Below are 24,662 nucleotides of genomic sequence, written 5' to 3'. Positions count from 1 at the left end.
ACACAGACTTTAATTTGATCAGATAACACAATGATGCCTGTTCTTCTTTTGCGTCTGGATTTGTAGAATTCATTAAATTCATTCCGTCCATAATGAAACGTGATTAAAACAGCGAAAATCTCAGCGTGAAGTGCAGAACTGGTCATATTTTGTCTATTAAACAAAGTAACAGATGAAAAGATACTTTATTGATTTTGAGGTTGCATGCAAAATCCACTTGGCTCAAAAATTTGAGGGGGCACATGCCCGCTCAGTTTGAATGGGCATGATTCCTCTGATGGGAAAGGATCAAAGCAGAACACAAGCTATTATTGAAAAAAGGCAGCTTACTTTCAAAGCAAGCATGAATAATAAAACAGACAATAGTGGACTACTGCTATCATGAGGTTCCCACAGCCAATCTGATTAAACCTTTATACAGTCCATACCATTTCAAAGTAAAGACCCAGCTTCAATGGCATCAGACACAAACAACATAAATTTCTCTAAATGTTACAAAAATTTGGACTAAAACAGTATTTTTACATATACAGTATATATTTAAATGTGTTAAATAATATATATTTACTCTGAGAAATGTGAGCATGCCTACTACAGTAACCAATTAAGTTTAAGGTAGACCCCCTTGTATTTACCATTATGTGATTTGTTATATTTGCATTGTTCAGATTTGTAGCAATTTATCAAGCAAAGCTACAGATGTAAAACAAGCAAACTGCAGAAGGGCACCCTGATGCAAAGGGTCACAGTAAGCTTTAGAATGGTGTAAAACAGGTTTAAGTCATATGAAAATTTTATTTTGAAACATTTTTTACAGAAATGTGTGTAAACTTGCTGTAAATCATTAAAATATCTAAAACATAAAAAATTGACAACCTCTCTTTCCCCTTAACACCATGGTCCGAAGTCTAAGCAACTTTTTATAACCATAGGATTGAGGTAATTATTACCAATGAGAATCTAGAGCTTACTGTATATAATCATAATAATGACTTACTAGTTTTTACCCCAAGAAATGCAAAAAGTAACCAATGCAAAAGTACCTGGTTGTCGTCAGCACTTTAGAATACTGTTCAATATATATTGTAGGTTTATATTGCTTTTCTAGGGATTTCACAACTACTGTGTACTGACTTTGCATTACATTTATTTTTAATGAGCAGTTAAAACAGTTCAACATGTTTAATTTACAATTATTAAGACTTGAAATTCTAAGTATGTTTATCCAGTTGTACAGACTTAAGAAATAAGCAACACTAAATTTAGCAGTAGGGTGCTTGCTTTGTACTAGAGTCTTGATCTGTTAGAAAGCAGCCTGTATTATGTGCTTTCAGAGCTAATACTGTTGGTTGCCATAGAAAAGCTACAGGGGTAAACCAGAAGAGTTGCTGAGTCACATTGACCTACAGGAGAAACATGCTGAAGGATCTTATAACTGTACAACCTCAAGGATCGTGCCAAAATCAGCTAAGCCAATATCTGAGCGGATCTCCTGTATCAAAGCTTCGGATGAAACAACACAATGGCTTTGTTTTTAACTTTGCATTTTAAGCTTTCTTTAAATAATGGAAAGTTTTGTATAAACAATGCCAAACAATAAACATTTTAGTTTTTTGGCTGTTTGGTCTCATAGAGAGTATTTCACAAAATGTTTTTTTTTTTGTAGTGGGAAAATGTTCAGACAGTATAAAAAGGAAAAAAGATATAAATGGGGAACCAAAAGGGGTGATACAACAATGCATGGTTAAAGAATGGATTTCTGAAACAAACTAGAAAGAACAGGAGGGTCTTAGTGATAAATAAAACATTTAGTTTTTTAGCATATACACTCACCTAAAGGATTATTAGGAACACCTGTTCAATTTCTCATTAATGCAATTATCTAATCAACCAATCACACGGGGGTTGCTTCAATGCATTTAGGGGTACGGTCCTCCTGGTCAAGAAAATCACACAATCTGCTCAGTTACTGGGATTTTTACGCACAACCATTTCTAGGGTTTACAAAGAATGGTGTGAAAAGGGAAAAACTTCCAGTATGTGGCAGTTCTGTGTGCGAAAATTCCTTGTTGATGCTAGAGGTCAGAGGAGAATGGGCCGACTGATTTAAGCTGATAGAAGAGCAACTTTGACTGAAATAACCACTCGTTACAACCGAGGTATGCAGCAAGGCATTTGTGAAGCCATAACACGCACAACCTTGAGGCGGATGGGATACAACAGCAGAAGACCCCACCGTGTACCACTCAACTCCACTACGAATAGGAAAAAGATTCTACAATTTGCACGAGCTCACCAGAACTGGACAGTTAAAGACAGAAAAATTTTGCCTGGTCTAATGAGTCTCGATTTCTGTTGAGAGATTCAGATGGTAGAGTCAGAATTTGGTGTAAACATAATGATAACCTGGATCCATCATGCCTTGTTACCACTGTGCAGGCTGCTGGTGGTTGTGTAATGGTGTGGGGGATGTTTTCTTGGCACACTAGGCCCCTTAGTGCCAATTGGGCATCATTTAAATGCCACAGCCTACCTGAGCATTGTTTCTGACCACGTCGATCCCTTTATGACCACCATGTACCCATCCTCTGATTTTCTCTATCTTTGCATTAAGTGGCAGTGCCGTGGTTGGATAGTGCAGATTAAGGGGCTGTAATATTATAATACAATCCCCTTTTGACATCACAAGGAGAGCCAAATTTCATTTACCTATTTTTTCACATGCTTGCAGAGAATGGTTTACCAAAACTAATTAATTTATTGGGTAATTCTTTTTCACATTTTTTATTTTTATAGAAGCACTGGTGACCAATTTTAGCACTAAAACATGGAAAAGTCAGATTTTCATGATATGTACGCTTTAAAAGATTCATTTTCTAATAAAAGAAAATGTTTTAATGGGAATATTTAACAAACTAGAAAGCATGCTTTATAAAGCAGTTGAATGATAGATTTTCCCTGGTTGATAATGGGCTTGTTTTCTCCCTGGATCCATCTTATCCTCTCCACGGTAGTTAAGATGGTAAAACTCTCTAGTGATCATTGGTAGGGTCTTTCCTTTGGTTTCTGGTAGAACCATCAGAACATATACAGCAGACAGAATGCATACGGCTCCAAAAGGCACAAAGCAATACTGGCCCAAACCATTCTGTAACAACAAAGGGATATTTTCAGACTTTCATTCTAAAATGAATACATCACAGCATATGGAGCTCTGATGCAAAACCCTCTAATTGCATCTGACATGTTTACTTGTATGAGCATTATTTACAGACAGTTAATGGATTTTGCCAACACACCAGTTTTTCTGAATGGCCTGAGGCGGGTATTAAGCAAAATAAAAAAATGAAAGTGTTTAATGAACATATAGTGAAGAGAGCATTCAGTTAATATCATAATATCATTGTTGGCGGAGGTGACGTTTAGAGCCTTTTTAATCTGGGCTCCTCATATGTTTTACAAGGCTTTGAACAGAATAGTGTATTATAAAATAAGGTTTTAAGGGACAATGCCTGAGAGAAAATGTACAAAAATGTCCTTCAGACATTTAAGGGCGATTTCCCGGACAGGGCTTATCCTAGTGCAAGACTAAAATGCATTGTTTGAGCTGCTTTAATTTAAAAACACCTTGAAAAGAACATATATCAGTCCCATTGTTTTGTCTGACAATGAAGTATTGGTATTTATAATGTTTGTTTACTTAAATGTCCTAATATAACTTAGGCCTAGTCCTGCATTAATCTAATCCCTGACCAAAAAACCGCCTCTCAGAAATACAGCGGGGTAAAATAAGTATTTGACAGCATTTCAAAAAAGCAAAAAATCTGCTGCCATCTACCAGAAAGCTGAAAATGAAAAGAGGGTGGATATTTCAGCAAGACAATGATCCTAAACACAAGGCCAAGGAAACAATAAAGTGGTCAGTCAATCACCTAACCTAAATCCATAAAAAGTCTGAATATCAAAGTTCATAAAAGAGGTCCAAGGAACCTTCAAGATTTAAAGACCATTTGTGTGGAAGAATGGGCCAGAATCACTCCTGAGCAATGCAGACGACTGGTCTCTAAATACAAGAGGCGTCTAAAAGCTGTAATCACCAACAAAGGCTTTTCTACAAAGTATTAAATAAAGTGTGTTCAATACTTTTTCCTTGTGTTATTTCACTTAATTTATTATGACTCAACTTGTATACTTAAATGTTCTGATTTCTTTGTATGAATTCAATATTTGGCTTGATGGCTACATCTGGTTGAAATTTTGTGTCAATAGCCCACTTAGAAATTCCCTTGCTGATGTGTCAAATACTTATTTTCCCCGCTGTATACTGCATGGCATGTTTGTGTTGTTTGCATATTGTTTGTGTTTTGTTTTTTGTTAATTTCTCTTGTCCCCTGTATAGCTCGGTAGTAGAACATAGCAGCTCAAAAAGTTGTGGGTTTGAAACCAGGCATCCCTAAGGGTTCATAAACATATTCTTTCAATGTATGTTTCACACCATTACAGTATTTATGTATGTTATACCCTCACCACAAGAAAAGGAAAGACCATCCCAACAACAAAGAGGTTCAGCCACAATAAAGACCCAAAGATCATGTAAGCAGCAGGACGTGCTGTCTGGTTAAACAATTCCGTTGGGAGGATTACAGTCACGCCAGCTACCAAAAAAAGTCAAACATATATTTATAACTTGTATATAAAGCAGAAGAAAAAGAAATGATATGATGATAATGTCAAAATAATTCACCTGGTCCCATCCCAAAGCTGAGAATATAAGTGAAGACACAAGCCATGCTTAGGAAAGACATCCAGTCATACATATGCTTTTGGAAGAGAGATGAAACACAACACTTACTGAATTGTTTTGGAAACCTAATATTTTACTAAGGACTTTTACTGTTATAGTATAGTTATAGTATAGCCAATGTCTTGATGACGTAAAATCATTTGAACACTAGGTAACTGTACTTTATATAGTTAGAAATTGTTGATTCCACTTTGAGGTTACACATTACACTTATTTTAAACATTTCCCTTTGTTTAAACATTAGCTTACGTGTAAATGTGTGTGCTAGGACAGGAAAAATAAATACATACTGTACCTCCAGCGAAAGAGCCACAGTGAAGACTATAGCACAGCCTGTCATGAGAACATAGCCGCCCATCAACATCATCTTTCTACCCAGCCTTTCTATTAACAAGTTCTGAACACACATAAAATTTCATGATGATAATTTTGTATTTGTGACCCTGGACCAGTCATGAGTAGCACCAACTATACACTGTATGGGTAAAAATTAACAATTTTTATGGATTTTAAGTAAAGATCGTGTTCCTTGAAGATAATTTGTAAATTTCCTACCATAAATATATAAAAAAATGTATTTAAAATTTGTAATATGTGTTGCTAAGGATTTTATTGGGACAACTTTAAAGGCGATTTTTGTTAATATTTAGATTTTCAGATTCCAGATATTCAAATATCTCAGCCAAATATTGCCCTATCCTTACAAACCATACATCAATGGAAAGCTCATTTATTCACCAGATGGTGTATTAAGGCTCAATTTTAAAAAAATGATCCTTTTGACTGGTTTTGGTTTTGTGATCTAGGGTCACATTTAAAAATAAAAACACAATCAGTCATATTAATAAAAGTAGCAATGTAGGTCCTTCAAAAAAAGTTATCCTTTGTTAACCAGCCTTACATTTTTTATGAATAAATTTACTCGTGTTGTATCATATGTTGGTTGTCTAGAATTATGGGATAACATTATTCGAACACTCACACACAAAATACAAGCGCTGAATTCGCACATCCCTGTGCCGATTGTCACATATTGGATAAGACCTGGAGATATACCTGCTTCTTGAAACACATATGATGCATAGAAGTAAATCTGAGCAATGAGAAAAAAGAAATGCTGTTAATCTTCAGAATTTCTCAACAAGTCTAAAAAGCACACAGATGAAATCCTTCTGAGCCAATATGGGTTATGTAAGAAGTGTTGGGTACAGGCGAGATTATCCCAAAGCTGTATGCAGGGTTATCCTAACATGTAACAATTAACCCCGCATTTCTCAGAAAACTGATGGGTCTGCTTTAGTCCCTCATTAAAAGTAAAAAAAGAATTTAACCTTGGAGAACCCAAGAACCCTTCTCACCGAATCAGTGCCATTTCTGTCTCCAGGACATTATATGTATAAAAAAAGAAAACAGAGTAACGCACTTCTTGCCAAAATAAACTTGAATTTGGTTATACATTGTTGAAATAACTTGTGAGATGTCTTTTAAATATTACCATCTGCACCATAATCACTCATTTTGCAAACCTGCTGTGTGGAGCAACACACTGGAGATCCAGTTTCAAAATTCTTGTCTTTTTTGCCAGCAAATTATTCGATGATCTATATCATTCAAATAAGTGACTTTAGGGATAATCTCATGTTTCTATCCCTTAACCCCCAGTGGGAACATTTACATATTCAATCCAATTTAAAGGCAATGGACTGGTCTCACCGAATCATTCCCGCACAGCTGCATGGCACTGCTAATGACCGCTACAGAGATGAGCTGCCAGCGAATGCTGCGGTCACTGAAGAGCTCCCATGGCCGTTTGGCTCTCTCTCCTTTGGTTTCATTCTGTTCCTCCAGAATTTCATCCAGCTCTGCTTTATTCACATCACAGCCTCGAAGACTGCGTAGTGCTACGGGACAGATTTTGAATGGTTAAAATGATGCAGCTTTCAAAAAGCAGTGATAAGTCTCATTCTTGTCTCTATGGCATGATGTATAGAAAGTAACCCAAACTCTCATACCCTGTAAGCAGGCCTCTTTGTCCCCACGGTCAATGAGGAGGTAGCGAGGACTCTCTGGAAACCAGGGCAAGGTGAGAAGTTGAAGGATGCCTGGGATAGCATTACTGGCCAGTAAGTAGTGCCAACATGGCTCACTACCTAACAACTCACTAATCAGAGACATCTGGATCAATACAATTGATTTTCCACAAAATTTTTGGTTCATGTTCCAAAACCCCCATGATTTTGTTAGAGAAAAGCAGGACCTTTACTTTTGAGAGTGTATTCGGCATACCTCAGACCTACGACCTGTCCCAACACCACACCAAATGAAGTAAATACAGCTGAGGACAGAGACACAGCGCCTCTTAAATGCTTCGGTGCACTTTCACCAAAATACATGGGTTGCACATTCATACTGATACCTGCGTATAAATATATAGAAAATGATTTCAATTCAATTAGATGGTGAACTATTTGAATAAGCATCTATACTACTTCCCTGATAGTATATACTGTATGTACCTGCGTTTATGCCAACCAAAATTCTGGAGATAATAATCATCTCAAAAGACTTTGCTGTTCGGCTCAACAATGCTAGAAGTGAGCTTGACAATAAGAAGATGTTATTCAGCAACAAAGTCTTCTTCCTTGACAACAAGAGAGGAGTCGGTTAAAACACAAAGAAGTACTATTTGTCCAAATCATACAGTTTAAAACATGGTTTAATCTAAACCTAATTTACATTTAATGCATTGGTAGACACTTGTATCCAAAGTGACAATAAAAGTTAAACAATAATTATCAGTAAGTGTTTCATGGATTCAAACCCATGACTTTTTGTGCTGCTTATGCAACGCTCTACCAATCAAGCTACAGGGGCACTAAACTTTGAATGTATAATTTAACCCTTATGTGTTGTTGGGGATGTTTTTTGTCTTAATTTGGACACAACTTTCTCTTTTTGACTTTTCTCTTTGATTTTTGGTGACAAATCTTATATTGACACATATTTTGGGAAAATGCTTTTAATTTTGAAAAAACTCAACAACACACCGTGGTCAAATTTACTACCCTTTCGTGTTGCTTGTGGATGAAAACATCTACTAAATTAGCAGGTAAATATATTTAGATTTTTTTTCCATTTTATTATTATTTTTAAATAAATCTGTGAATTAATCTCGTTACTGATCAAAACTACCAAATGTTAACAAAAAAAAACCATAATTTTAACTCTTTAATTGCCAAGTTTATAAGTGATGTCACTGATTTGGGGAAAAACCTCACAAAACGTTTTGTTTTTTTATAAATTTTATTTATAATATAAAAGTGATTGTGGAATGGATTTTTTTTACCTTTTTTCACAGTCTTGGGCAAGTAAAAGATTAATAAAAACTTTGGCGCATTTTTAGTTTTTGTGCAGATATTATGCAGATAATTTTTTTTCTCCCTCATTTACTGTTCGTGGTTGTTTTTGCTCCATTGAATTTCATAATAATTACATTTTTTGATTGCAAAGCCATGACACCATATAATCATGCATTCTTGATTGTTGGTTGTTTTTCCTTTGCAAAGAGTTAAAATTTGCCATTTTTACTGCTGATTACCATCTGGCACCATTAATAGTGTCCAGGCTTTGCAATAAAAAAAACGTCGTTATAATGGAAGTCAATGGGGTAAAAACAGTAAATGAAGGAGAAAAATTTAATCTGATGCTGCACAAAAACTAAAAATGCACTAAAGCCAATGTTTTTACTAATCTTTGACATGCCCAAGACTGTGAAAAAGAATTTAAAAAATCCAGTCCACATCACTTTTTATATTGAAAATAGGTCATTTTGTGTGTTTTTCCCAAACCAGTGACATCACTTATGAACTTTTTCAATTAAAGGAGTTACAATCATGGAATTTTTGTAAAAATTTGGTAGTTTTGATCAATACTGAGATTGATTTACATATTTTTGCAAAAAAAAAAAAATTTTACAGCTGTTTAATTTTCATCCACAAACAACATGAAAGGATATAGTAAATTGAACAATGGACAAGGGTTAAAACAAGTTTAAATTAAACTGCAAGCACAGAATACTGTGTATTATAAAACATGAACTATAACATGTTGTACCTCCCAAAACGGATAGACATTGGCCCGGCCACCAGGGCCCCTATTAAACCTCCCAATGAGAAGATGGAGACTATAACAGTCCATATAAGTGTGACCTCAAACACCTCCAGCTCTATTCCCCATCGCTCTTGAAATGTCTCATTAATGAAGTTCTGAATGAACTGCAGGAATGGAAACAGAATGAAAACTGGCCATCACAATCACTCATACACAGACACTGAAAGCAACAGAAAAATAAATGCAAATATTTTATGTCTGCTTCATCCACATAGTCTTTCTCTTACAACAGTCGGTGCGTTCATAATGGCCAGGTTATATCCATATTGTAATGTTCCCCCAATAGCCGCAGATGTCACCATTAATGCCAAAGTGCGTATATGACCCTGCTTAGACAAATAAATATCAATCCTGATGTTAACAAGCATGCAATGCACTTCAACGATACATAATTGATCTCAAATAATCTAAAGATTATGTGGGGAAATAATTGTAATTGACGTCTATGGGTATAAAAAGAGACGGGGTCTCAGTGCACTTAGATTCTTTAAATTAACCTAAATTATTTCTTTAAACGTATTTGCCTTAATTTCAGTAGTTCAAAAAAGTCTAAAGAAAGTAAATATTATTGGACAGTAGTAAAAAGAGTATATGCTTACCTTTTCCTTCGAAGACATGTTTTTCTATTGATATGTGGTTTGCTTCGAGAAAAATTGCTACATAAACTTAAATTCACGGATAGCGAAAAGCTAGAGTTGGCAGCCTAGCCACGAAACGTCATGATCTGATAGACAGGTGCTTTAGAAAAGCTGTGGTCAAAGACACGAGCGCTCAAATGCGAGAGTAATCAGTAACTTAATTCATTATTTTTAACTGTGAGTGAAGTGCGAGGATTTACCACCTTCTTGACCAAATAAACAATGTTGAAACAAACTTCTTCATAGAAAAACACATCTTCAGAAATTTGTGTTGAACTAAATCACCTTGTTTTTTACCTAACTATATGTCGGTATGTATAAAGTTCATTTACAATAAAGGATTGTGCAAAAATAAAAGGCTGAAGGAGTTAAAGCTTGTATCAACTCCACCTATCGAAATTTTGCGCGTACTGCGACAAAGGGCATTTAAATGGTGAGGTTTACTGAAAAAATATAGCCTATTTTAAACAGAACAGAAATGGAAAAGCAGAAGCACAGTCAAAAAAAAAATGTTTTTACTAAAGTAAAGATGACAAATAATAAGTGTAAGCATTAGTAGTACAATTTATCTCATGACTGTTTCTGAACCAGACTGTAAAAAAGACCAGCATAAACGGGATACTCAAATGCACAGTACTTGAAATAATTTTGACCCTATGCATTCCACTAGAGGGCGACATTACGTGTGAGAAGTAAGCACATTTTAAAGGGTTTTAGGCATTTTTTTTTTTTACAGTCTATGGTTTTAGGTCAGGAAATGTTTTTTATTGTAAATATAAAAGATTCAGATCTACTTTACGGAGCAGGTTCTACTTCATTTAAATATCTCCAGTTAAGTGTTTATACATAAATGCAACGTCCTATTGAATAGACTAACCTATTTGCGCATGTCTAATACAAGAGTTATGTATCTCAACTAAATTTGCCCTTCAGTGCAATCTAATCCCATGGAAAAACTTTGACCATGACATAATATACCTGGCTGTGGTGGTGTACCGGAAAGAGCCACGTCACAGAAAGGCAATTTTTAAAAGCCAGAATAAAATTTGTGTAATCTACCAGCACTAACATAACTTCTATCAGAACAATTGACCAAAAGTTTAACACAAACATAAATCTGGAAACAAGCGTGCTTGATGAAGGAGATTAATAACGGAATGTCCCAAGCAAGCGCAAACTCACAAAAGTTGCGGAGCTGCGCAGAAAACATCAAAGTATCGCGAGAGTCATTCGAAAGCCGAGTCAGAATGGATGATGTGATGTCATTGTTCGAACAGTCTGCGCAGCGCTGCATGAAGTCGAACTCACCTAAAGATGACGGGGTGTGGATAGGGACCTGGATGCGTTAGAGTGTTTTCTAAAATATTACTGTAGTCATCGCTGTCGCTAGCTTGTCTGATGTTTATCGTTAACTTAAGCAAAGTTACAAAATTACAAGCATAGCTGTATTTTACGACTGTGGTAAGAAGGAGCGCACCGTTGGTCAACTTGACGTCAAGTTTAAAATACCTGGATCCACGCGTGGCGTCTTGTGTCGAGCAGACAATGAAACTACGATGAAAAATACAAACATTTTAACCATGGAAATCAGATTTCTAACAAACGCAACAGACTACTAGGGATTTTGTTACTCGAGAATACTGGCGTGCCTTCATCTATGTTGGCCAAGAGAAATTGGTTAATATAAGAGACGCTACGAATCCCCTAACAAGAGGTCACAGAAAAGCCTTATAATGATGTATCGTGCTTTTTGGGATACAATATTCCTTCTTACCGGTAAGTATTTGATTTTAAACAATAATTAAAAAGGGGATTGTATCGTTTTCTATGTTCACAAATGAACATGAAAATGACATATATTTCAAAATAATTTAAATTTTTCAAATTTACATAATACTTGTTTTGAGGCTCAACCATTACATTTAGATTGTATGATGTGTACTTAATAAAATGTTTTTAATACATTTTATATGAATTATTAGTTAATGATAATTAGCCTTAATTTTTTATTTTTTATTTATTAAGTTTTATGAGTCCTGAAGCATCATGTTTTCGAGCATCCATTCTCATCACATCCAACATTTAAATTATTTTCCTTACTATTAAATAACTTGGATACAAAATTATTTTCTGCTTTGTTATAATGCCTTCCAAGCTGATCTGATGTAATGAGACAATTATCATAATGCCCTGTTAGTGTTTATATATATATATATATATATATATATATGTTTTTTATAACAGTACAGGGAATACGCATTAGTTTCTTTGGTTAGCTCTGGCTCAGTTGTCAAGCTCTAACAAGGTTAACTGAGCTTAGTTTAAATATAGTAGTATTCTATAACATTCATCCTATATTGTTTTTCTTCATTATTGAAAGCACATTCATATCTCAGGCTCAGGTTCATCAAAGGGACTTGTTCAGATTGAGACTATTGAGTATTGCTTTTTGTTTCAAAGGGAAGTTTATTGCTGTTTTAAAGATAAAAAGTCTGACAAAGTCAATGTTTTTTTTTTCTAGTTGTCATCATGGGATTCCCTTGCTGGTAATGGCATTGTTACTCAACAGATAGTAAACAAATATATTTATATGTAAGGCGTCACAGCCAGACGCTCCTTGACTGTATTGTTCTTTATGGACACAGGTGTCCTGCCCATAGATATTTACGTCTCATTTAAAGGTCTCATTGATGGGATCTCTCTTTAAAGTGTTTCAGTATTCATTTTATAGTGGTTACTGTGGTCCCACACAACATCACTGTTATGTCATTGGATGTAATTACGTTAGCTCTCAGGTTTTTTATAATAAGAGATGGAAAATAATATTTTCTTTGTGAGTCAGGTTTTGTGGTTGCTTTGAGGAAAGCTGTGGGAAAAAATCTAAACCAAAACATGACCTTTTGGCATTGCATGTAAAGGTAAAGTGTATTGTCCTCTTAGTATCACATTGTGTACGGAGATGTGGATGTGATTAAAATCCGCATCACAAATCCACTTTGATTTATCTTAACACAGTCGTTGTCCGTAGCAGTTCTCAGAATAGCCTTAAGGTCATAAACTCCCACTCTTGCTCCATGACATTTTAAGTGAGCTGTAAAGCAAGTGGGCTTTAGGTAGCTAGTTCTCATAAGTGTACACTATATGCCACCCAAACCTGTCTCTCTAGTGTGATGCTGGTACTCCGGTGTTTTCCTTTTACTGTATTTATGTGTTTTGCATTTGTTCATTTTCTTGGAACATCAGTTTCACATTTAGGTAAGGGGTTCGTAATGTTAGATGTGTAGCTGTAATTTTGGTGACTGTCCTATTTTTATGCTGTTTTAAGTTGAATGTTTCATGATTTTGAATATATGTGTGTGTGTGTTGTGTCTGTAGGCTCTCTTTTCACATATGGGCAGGTGCAAGAAAATTCTACCTCAACTACAACCATTGCAACCACCACCACAACAACAACTACCATCAGAACCACATCAAGCACCACAAGCACCACGACGACTACATCTACCACTACACGTGTCAGAAGTAAGATCTGTTATCTTTTCCTTCACACTTGGCTCGGTTAAGGTTACACAGGGTAATGAAATTGAATAGCTCACACTAAAATACAAACAAAAATGCGTTCAAAACATTTTTACGATACCAACATCTGGTGTAGCATTGGGGTTTGATTGTCACTGTTGGGCATCCTGGTTGCTTACACAAAGATAACAGGTTTTGTTCATCATTCCGTAACTTCATCAAGTTATTAAGATCACAGTGGTGCTGTAATACCATGCTGTGCTTTATCAAAACATTTTTGCCCAGGGTAATTTGGGAGGTTATCTGTGTAATTATGCGATTTCAATTTTCTTTGGATGAAAATTGTATGATAAACATCATTGTAAACCATTCTGCAGATTACAATTATGAAAAATTTTTTTTTTTTTCAAGAATTTTCTTTTAATCTTGCATACCCTGAAGGTGCATTTATACAGATGATATATTAGAAATTGATGGCATATCTAGTGATGAATCTGTCTTAAGACATGTACAAAATCCACTAAAATCACTCTATATTTTATTCTTGAAGAGTTTATAGCAGCTGCTGTTCACTCTCACTTTGATGACTGCCCTGACTCCCACAGCCAGTTCTGTTTCCACGGCACGTGCCGCTTTCTCATCCTGGAGGAAACGCCTGCTTGTGTGTGAGTCCAAAACACTGGAGATTTTAAGATTTTAATACGTAAAGATCCCACACTATATATCTTGCAAAAGTATTAACAAATTGTATTAATCTTCAACAAAACTGGTAAAACTACATAACATTTATAAATATACCCTTTTAAATTACTATAAACATATTTACATAGATCTGACATCTCATGGTACTGTTTGAATAAGTGTGTTGAATCAGTGTGGTGTTGTGTGTGACATAACATTAAGTCATGTTAAAAAGTGAATAATGATTGATCATTTACCTGCAGTGGCGGACGGTGACTTCTTTTTTTCGAGGGAGCTCGATGCGAAGTATGTTAGAACATGTATGTAGCACGTCATGTGTGTGGTTCCTTTTTCAAAATATGTGTTGCACATCGAGTGAACCTATGTGCATCACGTGTCTTGTCAAAATAAGTGACTGCTGCAGAGGCGTCTAAAGGGTTAATGATAAAAGAGACGCTCGCGTTAATCTCATGCGTAATCACAGTTTATTGTTAAGGGTGTGTCTTGCATGTATTTTGTGAACATGAGCGTCTCTTTTATCATAAACGGTTTTGACGCGTGTGCAGCAGGCACTTATTTTGACAAAATACGTGATGCACATGGTTTACGCAACACGCACATATTTTGAAAACGCAAGCAACACATTTACACTTCCAACACTTATTTTGAATTAGCGCCCCTCGAATGAGCAGTCACGATCCGCCACTGTTTTACTGTCAGTCAGACTTTGGCTTTACATTGAGTGACACTGAGTGCCTTTTCATTACAAAAAAAATAAATAAATAAATTAAATTATTAATAAATACATTTTTCTGGCCGATTGAAAAGATTTATTGGCCGATAATAAAACAAATCTAAATTTCAGACGCCACAATATATCGGTTTATCACTAGTATCATCCCCTTAAGGGATACCCTCGAATATTTCTATATATTTGATCAAAAATATTTAAGAGAGGAAATTCAAAATAGTCACATTTTAACATCATTCATACCAATAGGTGTTAAAGGGACAGTTCGCACCAAAAATGAAAATTCTGTCATCATTTTCTCATCCTCATGTTGTTCTAAATCTGTATTAGTTAATTTTTTTTAAGAAGATCCCCTACAGAAAAGTCACATGTGCAAATTAACATGTGAAATGTGTGTTTTTAAAACATTTTTGTGTCAATCCCATGTGAAACGTGATCACATGTAAAAAAAAATTGTCACCACATTATTATACACGAATTTCATATGGGATTTACACAAAAATGTTTCAAAAACACGCATTTCACATGTGATCACACATGAAATTCATGTGGTTTTTCTGTAAGGGATATTTTGATAAATGGTGGTATGCACACAGCTGATTATATCCATTGACTTCCATAGTAGGAAAACAAATATTATGGAAGTATTGTGATTTATGATGATGAAGATATTTTAATAAATGATGGTAAGCACACAGTTAGTACCCATTGAATTCCATCGTATTTGTTTTTTCGTCAATGGTTACAATCACCTGTGTGCTTACCATCATTTATCAAAATATCATCTTTTGTGTTCATCAGAAAAATTCATACAATTAAAAAAAAAACATGAGGATGAGAAAATGACAACAGACTTTTCATTTTTGGGTAAACTATCCCTTTAAAGTTTAAAGAGCAAATATTTATGATAACTAACTCTTAGTATCTTATTAGCTGTGTGCAACACACTGGCAGAAGGTCAGAAAAATGCAATTTCTGTATGAAGTCATACATTTTATGTAGATTTATGAAAACATTTAACAAGATTTTAGTCAGACTGACACACAATCTACTGCCGACTTACTTGGGTAAATTCCTACTTGTAGCTTTTCTTTGTATTTCTTTGGGTGAATTTGAAACAATGATTACATTGTAATCTATATCGGTTGGTGTCTGGGTTGTGCATTCATTATATGCCACGTTCACATTCACATGTACAATGAAGTAGTTTCTAATATTTACTTGTAAATTTAATTCTAAATTTTCCAGTGCATATTTTAATACTAACTGACCATTTAATAAATTGCACCTGTGTATGTGTGTGTGTGTGTGTGTGTGTTTAGTTGTCACCCTGGCTTCATGGGTATGCGCTGTGAACATGCAGACCTCTTGGCAGTGGTGGCGTCCAATCACAGACAGCAGACTGTGGCTACCATGCTGGTGATGTGTGTGGTGGGCAGCGTACTGCTCATGCTACTCTGCACTTTAATAAAGTAAGACTCACCTTCATGTAGTGATCTTACTGAAAAGATCACATGCTTACAAAGTCTTTATAAATGTAACATTTAGAATTTTTAACCTTTCGAGTTGACACTTTCTAAAAAAATATTTGTTTAAATTGTTGTGTATGGAGAAAGGGGTCATTTGTGAACTTCACACATTATCTCTGCAGTTGTTGGTGGAGACGTGGAGGTTGTGGGCGATGTAACACCATCTGGTGTTGGTCGGAAAAGCCTAGTAGTATTCTGACGGGCGGGACACCCTGCTGTCACGCAGAAACGGGTAATTTGGTGCTGTGTTTCCATGTTTTGCTGAGCTGGATGTTCAAGTGTTAAGTGTCACGCAGTGTCTAATTATGATAGATGGTAGGGGGTCAATACATAGTGAGACCAGCATATGTGTGTGGCCTTTAACTTTTAATTGTCTTTGCTCAATGACATAAGCTGTTGTCACTCTGCCCTAAGATTTTCACTGAACATGAGAGTCATAGGGATGCTAATATTGCGTATAACATAAATCTTTATAGACATTTGTCAGCCTGCCATCTAATTATGAGATTAGGAGCATCGGTGCTCAATATTAATCAATATTAATAATATCAAGGTTATATTTGGCTGATTATGAAACATGGTTGCAGCACACAATGGAATCTTGACAGATTATCTTTTCTTAAATCTTAAACATGCTCACACTACAAGATTAAAAAATCATGGCGCATCACACACTACAGGATATTATTAAGATTATCATGTCAATGCATGCGCTTTACATTGCCTAACAGGGTAATTAAGCTAATTTTTTAATGTTTACATTTGCTAGCTAGTACACTAGCAGTCTTCTTCACTCACGCAGTGTATTTAAAACACAGGCGATTCCTCCTCAACCCTTGTGTTAAGGCAACAAGTAAGTTTTTGAGTTGTTTCCACACTCCCACAGTCGTTTCGCTGTCTACCGTACCAGTACAGCAGCTTGTTTCACCGTTGTTTTGAAAAGGTCATTCATCTCCCTCTCTCATTGGCCATTGTAAAAGTAATGATGTAATCATCTTGATTGAAAATCTTAGATCAGGGCCACCGCAATTTGCTTGCGAGCACGTCGGGATGTGTAAGATTTGATCTTTAAATGTCACACATTACATGATAATCTGAGAGCTAAATATCGACACCATTCGTGGCCCGATTTTCTCTCGGATTCTTGGGAACCAATAATCTTGTAATGTGAGCCCCTGTAATTATGTGTCATCACAAGAGGGTCTTTATATCCCTCAAAAGAATTATACAATTACAATGGAATTGTTGGTATTTCGTTCAGACAGATAATCTGTCATCGGTATCAGCCTCGTCACAGTGCTTCTTGTTGACAGACCTTTAATTGAATTTGTCTAGAGGATGTTCATTAAATATTTAGACAGAATTGTCAGACATTTCAAATTGTTTAGTAGAACCATGTCAGTGTCTTCAGGATAACATTGTAACTTGCATGTCATCGGGTTAAGGTTAAACATCGTGTATTATTTGACTGAATGATTGTTTACAACGTGTATTTTTTTTGTCAATTTTCTCGTTAACGTCTGTCTACTCATCTCATCAGGAAATGTTCCTTACACAGAAGGTACAATTTTGTATGATGCCATTAGTATGTAGCTTGACAAAGCCCTCTGTGTCTTTATTTTTAGAAGGTAGAAATATTGTGTCTGTCACCACATCAACCTTCTGTTTATTCTTTCCCATGCAGTGGTTTGACGTGTTTTCTGGAGCCCAGACATTTGCTTGAAAAGCTTCATAAGAAAGCTTTCCCTGATATGTTCCACCTTATCACTCAACAAGACCGTGGCGGCTTTTTCAAGGTACAGACTCACTCAACAAATATTGAGAGCATTTCAGTTTGGGCAATGGGAAAACGCAAAGCAAAAATTGAACTTTTGCAATGCAAAACGTTTTTTTGGACAACAGCAATTACAAGAACTTAACAAAGATGGGACTCAAAAGGACTCTTGACAGAAGAACTCAGAAAAACAACTTGGAACTCAATGACATGTTTGGGTGATTTTTAATCCTAATGGAGCGACCAGAATTTATTCAGTATACAGTGAGATAGAGACAAGCTGATTCATATACAAGATCAGCTGATTCAGAAGTGAAACTATGAGAGGTTTTAAAGGAATCATTCTTACTAACAGAGCTTTACCATCAATATTCTCCCAATTTTTTTTTTTTTAAATACCACAATTGTATATAAAATCACTCTTGTGTATAACAGGATGTAAAATGCACTAAAAAGTAGTTTAAGATGTAGTTTTTATTATCACATTTTATCACATGCCATGGTTAAAGAATGGGAGATTAAGAATGAGAAATGAATTATCATATATTAGAGCGTATATTGGCTGGCAGACAGCGTATATTAGACCTACCAAAGCCTTTGCCAATTTCTTTTAACTCGATCTCTTTACAATAATAATAATGAGGAATCAAATAATTTCCAGAGATAAACAGCAAACATGAGAGACTAAAGTCAACTTTAGGGACTAATAGTAATATTTACACTTTTTTTACTTTTAAAGAAATTCAGTTTTTATGTTTTTTATCAAAGCACTTGCTGTTCTTGAAATTCACATTCATGACATGTAACTTGATGAGTTATGCATATATTCACAAATTTCACACAGTATGTTCATGCACAAAAATTGTGTTTGTTGCATAGTATAAAGAGAGTGTGTTGACGTTTAAAGGTGTGTGCCAACAATGTAAGATTTTGGGAGACTCTGTTTGATCACTATATTTAGCAACGGTATGACATCACATGACATCACGATTTTAATATAATGCATGTTCACTTTGAAAAGATTGGGTGCATTTATGATCACATAAATTCACATATTTCACTGTGCACAGTATCAATACAGTTACCTTTAAATGGACACTTTAGTACCCTGATGGCTGTAAGTGCAAGAAATGATGATTATTTCTGTAAATTATTTTTAAACCTAAAGTGCATCTTTAAATACGTCACTGTATCTTTAAGGGCATAAGTCACTCACTTTAACATCATAAACACCATGCATGTTTTTTCACAGATGGCACACATGCACATACAGAGTCTCAAATCCTGCCATAAAAGTGTAATCAATGTGACGCTTCACTTTTATCAACGTCGAATTATTATGCAATATAGAAGCTTTACACTTCAATATTTTAAACTATATGTTATTTTGTTATTGTTGTCTAACCTGTCCCTGTGCTTTTGTCAATAATCTCATGTTAAAAAACATAAGGCGTTGTCCCTTATAAATGTATTTCAGAGGTATTTATAAAGCTTTACTATTTATACAGTCTTTAACAACTACAGTTGTTTAAATAATATGCTGGGCCAAATAAACATTTGCTAATATAGGCGCTTATACAATCTAACCCTATTTAAAATTGGCAAATGATTGGTCCAGCACAGAAAATGTGAGCAATAATTTGGTCTGTTTTGACCATGTTATATCAAATTTAGATGATGTAAGCAAGTGATGAAGTTTGATCACTGTGTGGCTTTTCGAGAATTTGACCAAGTAATCCCAAAAGTCCTTGAAGGTGGGAGAGGATTCATCCATGTGACTAATCCAACATTTTGTTTACCATGGAGATCAAGATGACCCTTGAGTTGTCATCTTTGTGATGAATGTTTAGGTTCGGTTAAAATGTATATATCAATGTTTATTTATTTTTGAATTTGGCTGATCATAGCGTGCTACTTAATAATAATTAATCAATTGATTTATGTAAATAAATTGGTTTGGTTGTATGGTAATAAATGAATATTTAGTTATTACATGTAAATGAGATAAAGATGAAGTGATTAAAAAGAAAAGGTGAATAATTTGAGTGTTAATGTATACTTAAGATTAAAGGATGAAATGTAATTTATTATAATCAACAAAGGAAATTTTTTCTTTTTATTGGGTATTTTGGAGTGAATTGTTTCATTGCATAATTTCCAGACATGAAATTTCAGTCATCCCTGATGATGTCATAGATAAATGGCTTTACAGCAAAGATGATGCTCAGTGTTTCATCTCTTGCTATTGTTCCAACTGAATCCCATTTAAACTTACCGTGGTTAGCTGTTTACTGACCTACAAAACAGCTGAAAAACATCTTCGTTATTTGATTCATTGTCAGCATGTCTTTCTCTTTAAATTCTGTTGTTTCATTTAACAAGGCTTTGTAAATAGTGTGGGAATATTATTTTGATTGTATATGGAGAATGAGTTGTTTTCTATTGACTCACTGAACGTCAGTCAAGCATGTAGAGGTATTGAAATTGTAAAGAATGGGTGATTCCACTATGGCTCTCACATGACTGTATGATGTCTGTTTTTGATCTCTTTAAGTTTGCATATTTTTCCAAATAACACTTAAATGCTGCAGATTTTGGAGTCGACTCATTATTTCATTTGTATTTAAATAGATTTTCGATGTGTTCCTTGCACTCTTACAAAATTAAGGTTACTCTTTGTTGGGCTCTACATCCACAAATGGTTCTTTGAAGAAAACTGCGATTTACTTTTTTTTTGCATCTTTTTTTAAGAGTGTTTGAATTGAACCCATGACATCAGCCATTCTTTTCCTCTTTGCATTTACATCACATTTATGCATTAGGCAGACTTAAAGTTTATTCCCTGGAAATCGAACTCTTGACCTTTTGTGCTGGTAATGCAATCTTATACCAGTTAAGCCGAACACAAAGGACACAAAGTTTGCAAAAATATCCTTTTTCTAAGGCTTTCTATCCATGTGCATCTTTCATCGTATAAAAATATTTCAAGAAGGTCTAATAAAAACTGGAAATGTAAAACCGGAAAACCTCGGGCACTACTAAACAAAGAAAATTCTGCCGGAGTGCTGTTTTTGCTAGAGGAAATGCTTGGCTCCTTTTACTTACCAGTTGATTTATTTTATTTGTTTGGTTAAACCTTTTGTGAGAAAGGCACTAGAGATCAAGAAAGGTCATGCATGAGTGAGTACGTAATGTAAAGTGCATGTGTGGTGGACACTACATAATGTTTACTTGTTTTTAGTGTTCATTTGTCTTTGCCTCTTTAAAGGAACACTCCACTTTTTTAGAAAAAAAAAAAATAATTCCAGCTCCCCTAGAGTTAAACATTTGATTTTTACTGTTTGGAATCCATTCAGCCAATCTCCGGGTCTGGCGCTAGCACTTTTAGCATAGCTTAGCACAATCTATTGAATCTGATTAGACCATTAGCATTGCGCTCAAATATGACCATAGAGTTTCAATATTTTTCCTATTTAAAACTTGACTCTTCTGTAGTTACATCATGTACTAAGACGGACAAAAAAATCAAAGTTGTAATTTTCTAGGGCGATATGGCTAGGAACTATACTCTCATTCTGCCATAATAATGAACGACTTTGCTGCCGTAACAATGCTGCAGGAGGCGCACTGATATTACACAGTGCCCGAAAATAGTCCCCTGCTATTGAAAGTTACTAAGGGGACTATTTTTGGCTGCTGGGTAATATCAATGCGCCTCTTGCAGCCATGTTACGGCAGCAAAGTCCTTGATTATTACGCCAGAATGAGAGTATAGTTCCTAATCATATCTGCCTAGAAAATTGCATCTTTTAATTTTCTGTCAGTCTTAGTACACGATGTCACTACAGAAGAGTCAAGTTTTAAATAGGAAAAATATTGAAACTCTCTGGTCATTTTTTAAGCGATGCTAATGGTCTAATCAGATTCAATGGATTGTGCTAAGCTATCCTAAAAGTGGTACCGCCAGACCTGGAGGTCGGCTGAGTGGATTCCAAAATGGCAAAAATCAAATGTTTAACCATAGGGGAGCTAGAAAAGTGTCCCTTTAAGCTTAAATACTCTACCCGTTATTATTTACAACTCAAAACATGTATTGAGTAGTTTAGTGTGAAACCATCAATAATTTCATATATCTGCATGCATTTGTTTGTAATTTCATTTAGTTGATTTATGATATTTTATTAATCTCTCCCTAGGGTTTTTTGTCCTTCTAGGATTTTTTCCCATTGGGTTTTCTCCTAGGGGGTTTTTTAGTCCCAGGGAGAGTCAGCCAACTTTGGCTTAACTTAGCACTTTACTGTATACGTTACATTATCAATATGCTCGCTTACACAGTTTATCCTTAGCCGCTATATTCTACTTCTTATACTATGTATTGATTCTCAGTGTTCTACTCTACATCTACTCATGTAAAGCTGCTTTGCAACAATTAACAATTGTGAAAAGCGCTATATAAATAAAATTGAATTGAACATTTCTGGTTTCCCTCTTCTCTTAACCTCAATTTCCTCTCCCTTTCTTTTCCCTGTCACGATCGTCTGTCGTTGCCAATCCCATTAAGGTTTTCAATTGGATTGCAGTACAGCCCCTCATAGCCGACAGGCTGAGCCTCTAAAGCCAGCTTTGTTTTAGGCACACTGCTAAGGGAACTCCCAATAGAAATACAACAAGCTTATGAAGAGAACAGTGATTCTGTAATTCAAAGATGAGCAAATCATGTTAACATGTTTTCCCTTATTGTATAATATTTTATGATGTTCCTGCACTTTAACTAAAATGATTTGTATTTCCTTTAATTTTCATCCCAATGTACTGTATAGGCATAGCTGGTATGCGTTAGAACAGATGGAAAGGAATAAGAGTATTTGGGTATTAGGGTTAAGTGATTTTAACAGGATCTCTCCCATCTGTATCGAAACGCATATCGGCACTCTACAGATATACCGTTGGATTTTGTTTTTGTCTCATAATCTAATGGTCTTAAAGTTTATTACTGGAGATTCTCTGTTTAGATTTGTTTGATTAACAAAGGAAAAACAGCAGAGATATCTTAAATAGCAGCATTTTTTTCTATCACATTGTAAGGTGGAGAAATGTTCAACCACAGAAACAAGAAAATAAAAACACAAGTGTGCCATGTCCTGGACTAATAAGATAACAACATGTGACGGAAATCTCAATTTATCTTATTTATTAATAGACATAATTACATCACTTAATTTATTTATCATAGTTTTATAAATTATTTGATGATGGGCTAACATGAATAGGCACACCATGCATCCGCATAAACCTATTTTAGTCAGCATATTGATACAAATATACAAGTTTGTTAGATAAGTCTGATGTTTCATCTTACATTTTATATCAAAATATACAAAACAAGAAAATTCAGGAGAGGGTTCAATGAAAATGTAATAAAATAGGCATTTTATGTGATCCTGAACAACAAAATATACTTGAAAGCTCAACAAACAAGCTTTCCATTACATGGATTGTAGGATAGGACAATATACAACTATTGCAAAAAAATCTAAATATTGAGAAAATCTCCTTTAAAGTTGTCCAAACAAAGTCCTTAGCAACACATATTTATAACTTTGTGGTACAGGGTCACATAACATATTTAACAGTCACAGCACTCAGTCTATTTCCTGCTGCAGTCGTGCTGGTAATTCGTTTAGGCTCTGTAGTCTATGCTGAGGGGGGATATCAAGGTGTCCATGACAATTTTGTCTATCAAGCAGAAAACCGCGAATGCCCAGTGAGCGTGAGGTCAGGTAGTCATTCACGTAATGGTCCCCGACATAGGCTACACTGGAGGCTGGCACGCCACACCGCACCAGAGCCTGGGAAAAAATAGCAGGGTCTGGTTTAGCCACCCCAGCTTTCTCTGATGTCAGATGAAAGGAGAAGTAAGCCAGGAGTCCACATTCCCTCAGGATGCCTTCCAAACGCTTATCAAAGTTAGAGACAATTCCTTGCTTCAACCCCAAAGAGCTGCAGGACTTCAGGGCACCATTAGAATCTGAAAACACCTGAAGTTGAGATAAATTGAGTTTTGGATATTAGAACAGGTAAATGTACTATAAATGAAGAGAGATGGGTAGGCAAATAGATATATAGAGGGACAGAAAGACAGACAGATAAAAGAGACAGGCAAAGACCAATAGATGGACATGGTCTGGACATGGATGGATGAATGATAGATGCAGATAAATAGATGGATGGATAAATGCAGATTTATACAGACATAGATAGCTTGATAGATATGTTATTAAATTATAATTAAAGAGATCAGTGTGTCAATTATTAGTGAACAGAGTCATTGTACAGTTGTAATCATTGAGTGCCCTCTACAGGTGTGTTAAGGAATTGCATAATACAAAAAAGTTGTTATACAACTATTAATATTTAAAGACAATCAAGAAAAGCTATTCCGATGACTGGCATACATTTTATCAATGAAATGGGCGTTTACCTCCCAGTTTTCTGCTCCGCAGAAGTTGTGATAAAGGTTGCTGGCCAGTTTATCCAGCACAGCTGGGTCGTTTACCCCACAGTGTGCAAAAGTGTCCCTCACAAGTCCGGTCCACCAGTTCTGGCTACTCATTCCCTGAGCTCTGCCATAGTTAGGAAATAGGTGCGATCGCTGTCGGTAAGCCTGTCTGAAAGCAGTTTCGACCTGTGCGGCTGGCAGTTTCAGCCCGGCTCGCTCTGCTTCGGTACAGTACTGCTCCCCAACCGAGCGACGGACCTTTAACAGGGTGTCCTTCACATCCCACAACACCCAGCG

General features: G+C 35.5%; 3 protein-coding genes across 5 annotated transcripts in view; 1 reads left to right on the top strand and 2 right to left on the bottom strand.

The window, feature by feature from the left end:
* Positions 1 to 382: 382 nt before the first annotated feature.
* Positions 383 to 9,932, bottom strand: slc2a11a (solute carrier family 2 member 11a). Its single transcript, XM_065279421.1, has 12 exons — positions 9,574 to 9,932; positions 9,202 to 9,300; positions 8,918 to 9,078; positions 7,321 to 7,445; positions 7,091 to 7,220; positions 6,817 to 6,965; positions 6,518 to 6,705; positions 5,787 to 5,897; positions 5,100 to 5,201; positions 4,745 to 4,820; positions 4,528 to 4,655; positions 383 to 3,148 (listed from the first exon to the last, which is right to left on the bottom strand). The coding sequence occupies exons 1-12, from the start codon at positions 9,589 to 9,591 to the stop codon at positions 2,930 to 2,932; spliced, it is 1,506 nt and encodes a 501-aa protein (XP_065135493.1). The 5' UTR covers positions 9,592 to 9,932; the 3' UTR covers positions 383 to 2,929.
* A 1,021-nt stretch (positions 9,933 to 10,953) lies between these two features.
* tgfa (transforming growth factor, alpha) lies at positions 10,954 to 21,133 on the top strand. Of its 3 annotated transcripts, none has more exons than XM_065279900.1 (7): positions 10,954 to 11,388; positions 12,988 to 13,134; positions 13,682 to 13,796; positions 15,886 to 16,035; positions 16,215 to 16,324; positions 17,633 to 17,653; positions 17,777 to 21,133. In XM_065279900.1, the coding sequence occupies exons 1-7, from the start codon at positions 11,346 to 11,348 to the stop codon at positions 17,782 to 17,784; spliced, it is 594 nt and encodes a 197-aa protein (XP_065135972.1). In that variant the 5' UTR covers positions 10,954 to 11,345; the 3' UTR covers positions 17,785 to 21,133. The 3 variants fall into 3 exon arrangements, with proteins under 3 accessions (XP_065135972.1, XP_065135970.1, XP_065135971.1); XM_065279898.1 differs by lacking the exon at positions 10,954 to 11,388 and adding an exon at positions 12,714 to 12,867; XM_065279899.1 differs by lacking the exons at positions 10,954 to 11,388; positions 17,633 to 17,653 and adding an exon at positions 12,715 to 12,867.
* Positions 21,134 to 22,922: 1,789 nt separating this feature from the next.
* hdhd3 (haloacid dehalogenase-like hydrolase domain containing 3) overlaps positions 22,923 to 24,662 on the bottom strand; it is a 1,910-nt gene continuing 170 nt past the window's right edge. The window contains exons 1-2 of the mRNA XM_065279897.2: positions 24,348 to 24,662; positions 22,923 to 23,904 (exon numbers count right to left, since the gene is read on the bottom strand). The exon at positions 24,348 to 24,662 is cut by the window's right edge and continues 170 nt beyond it. Of these exons, the coding sequence (XP_065135969.1) occupies positions 23,509 to 23,904; positions 24,348 to 24,662 (711 nt within the window). The 3' untranslated portion in view covers positions 22,923 to 23,508. The remainder of the gene's footprint in view (positions 23,905 to 24,347) is intronic.

Source organism: Paramisgurnus dabryanus, chromosome 7, assembly GCF_030506205.2.
Source record: "Paramisgurnus dabryanus chromosome 7, PD_genome_1.1, whole genome shotgun sequence".
Taxonomy (NCBI): domain Eukaryota; kingdom Metazoa; phylum Chordata; class Actinopteri; order Cypriniformes; family Cobitidae; genus Paramisgurnus; species Paramisgurnus dabryanus.
Note: the sequence above shows the minus strand (reverse complement) of the source record. Positions and strands in the feature narration are given on the sequence as shown.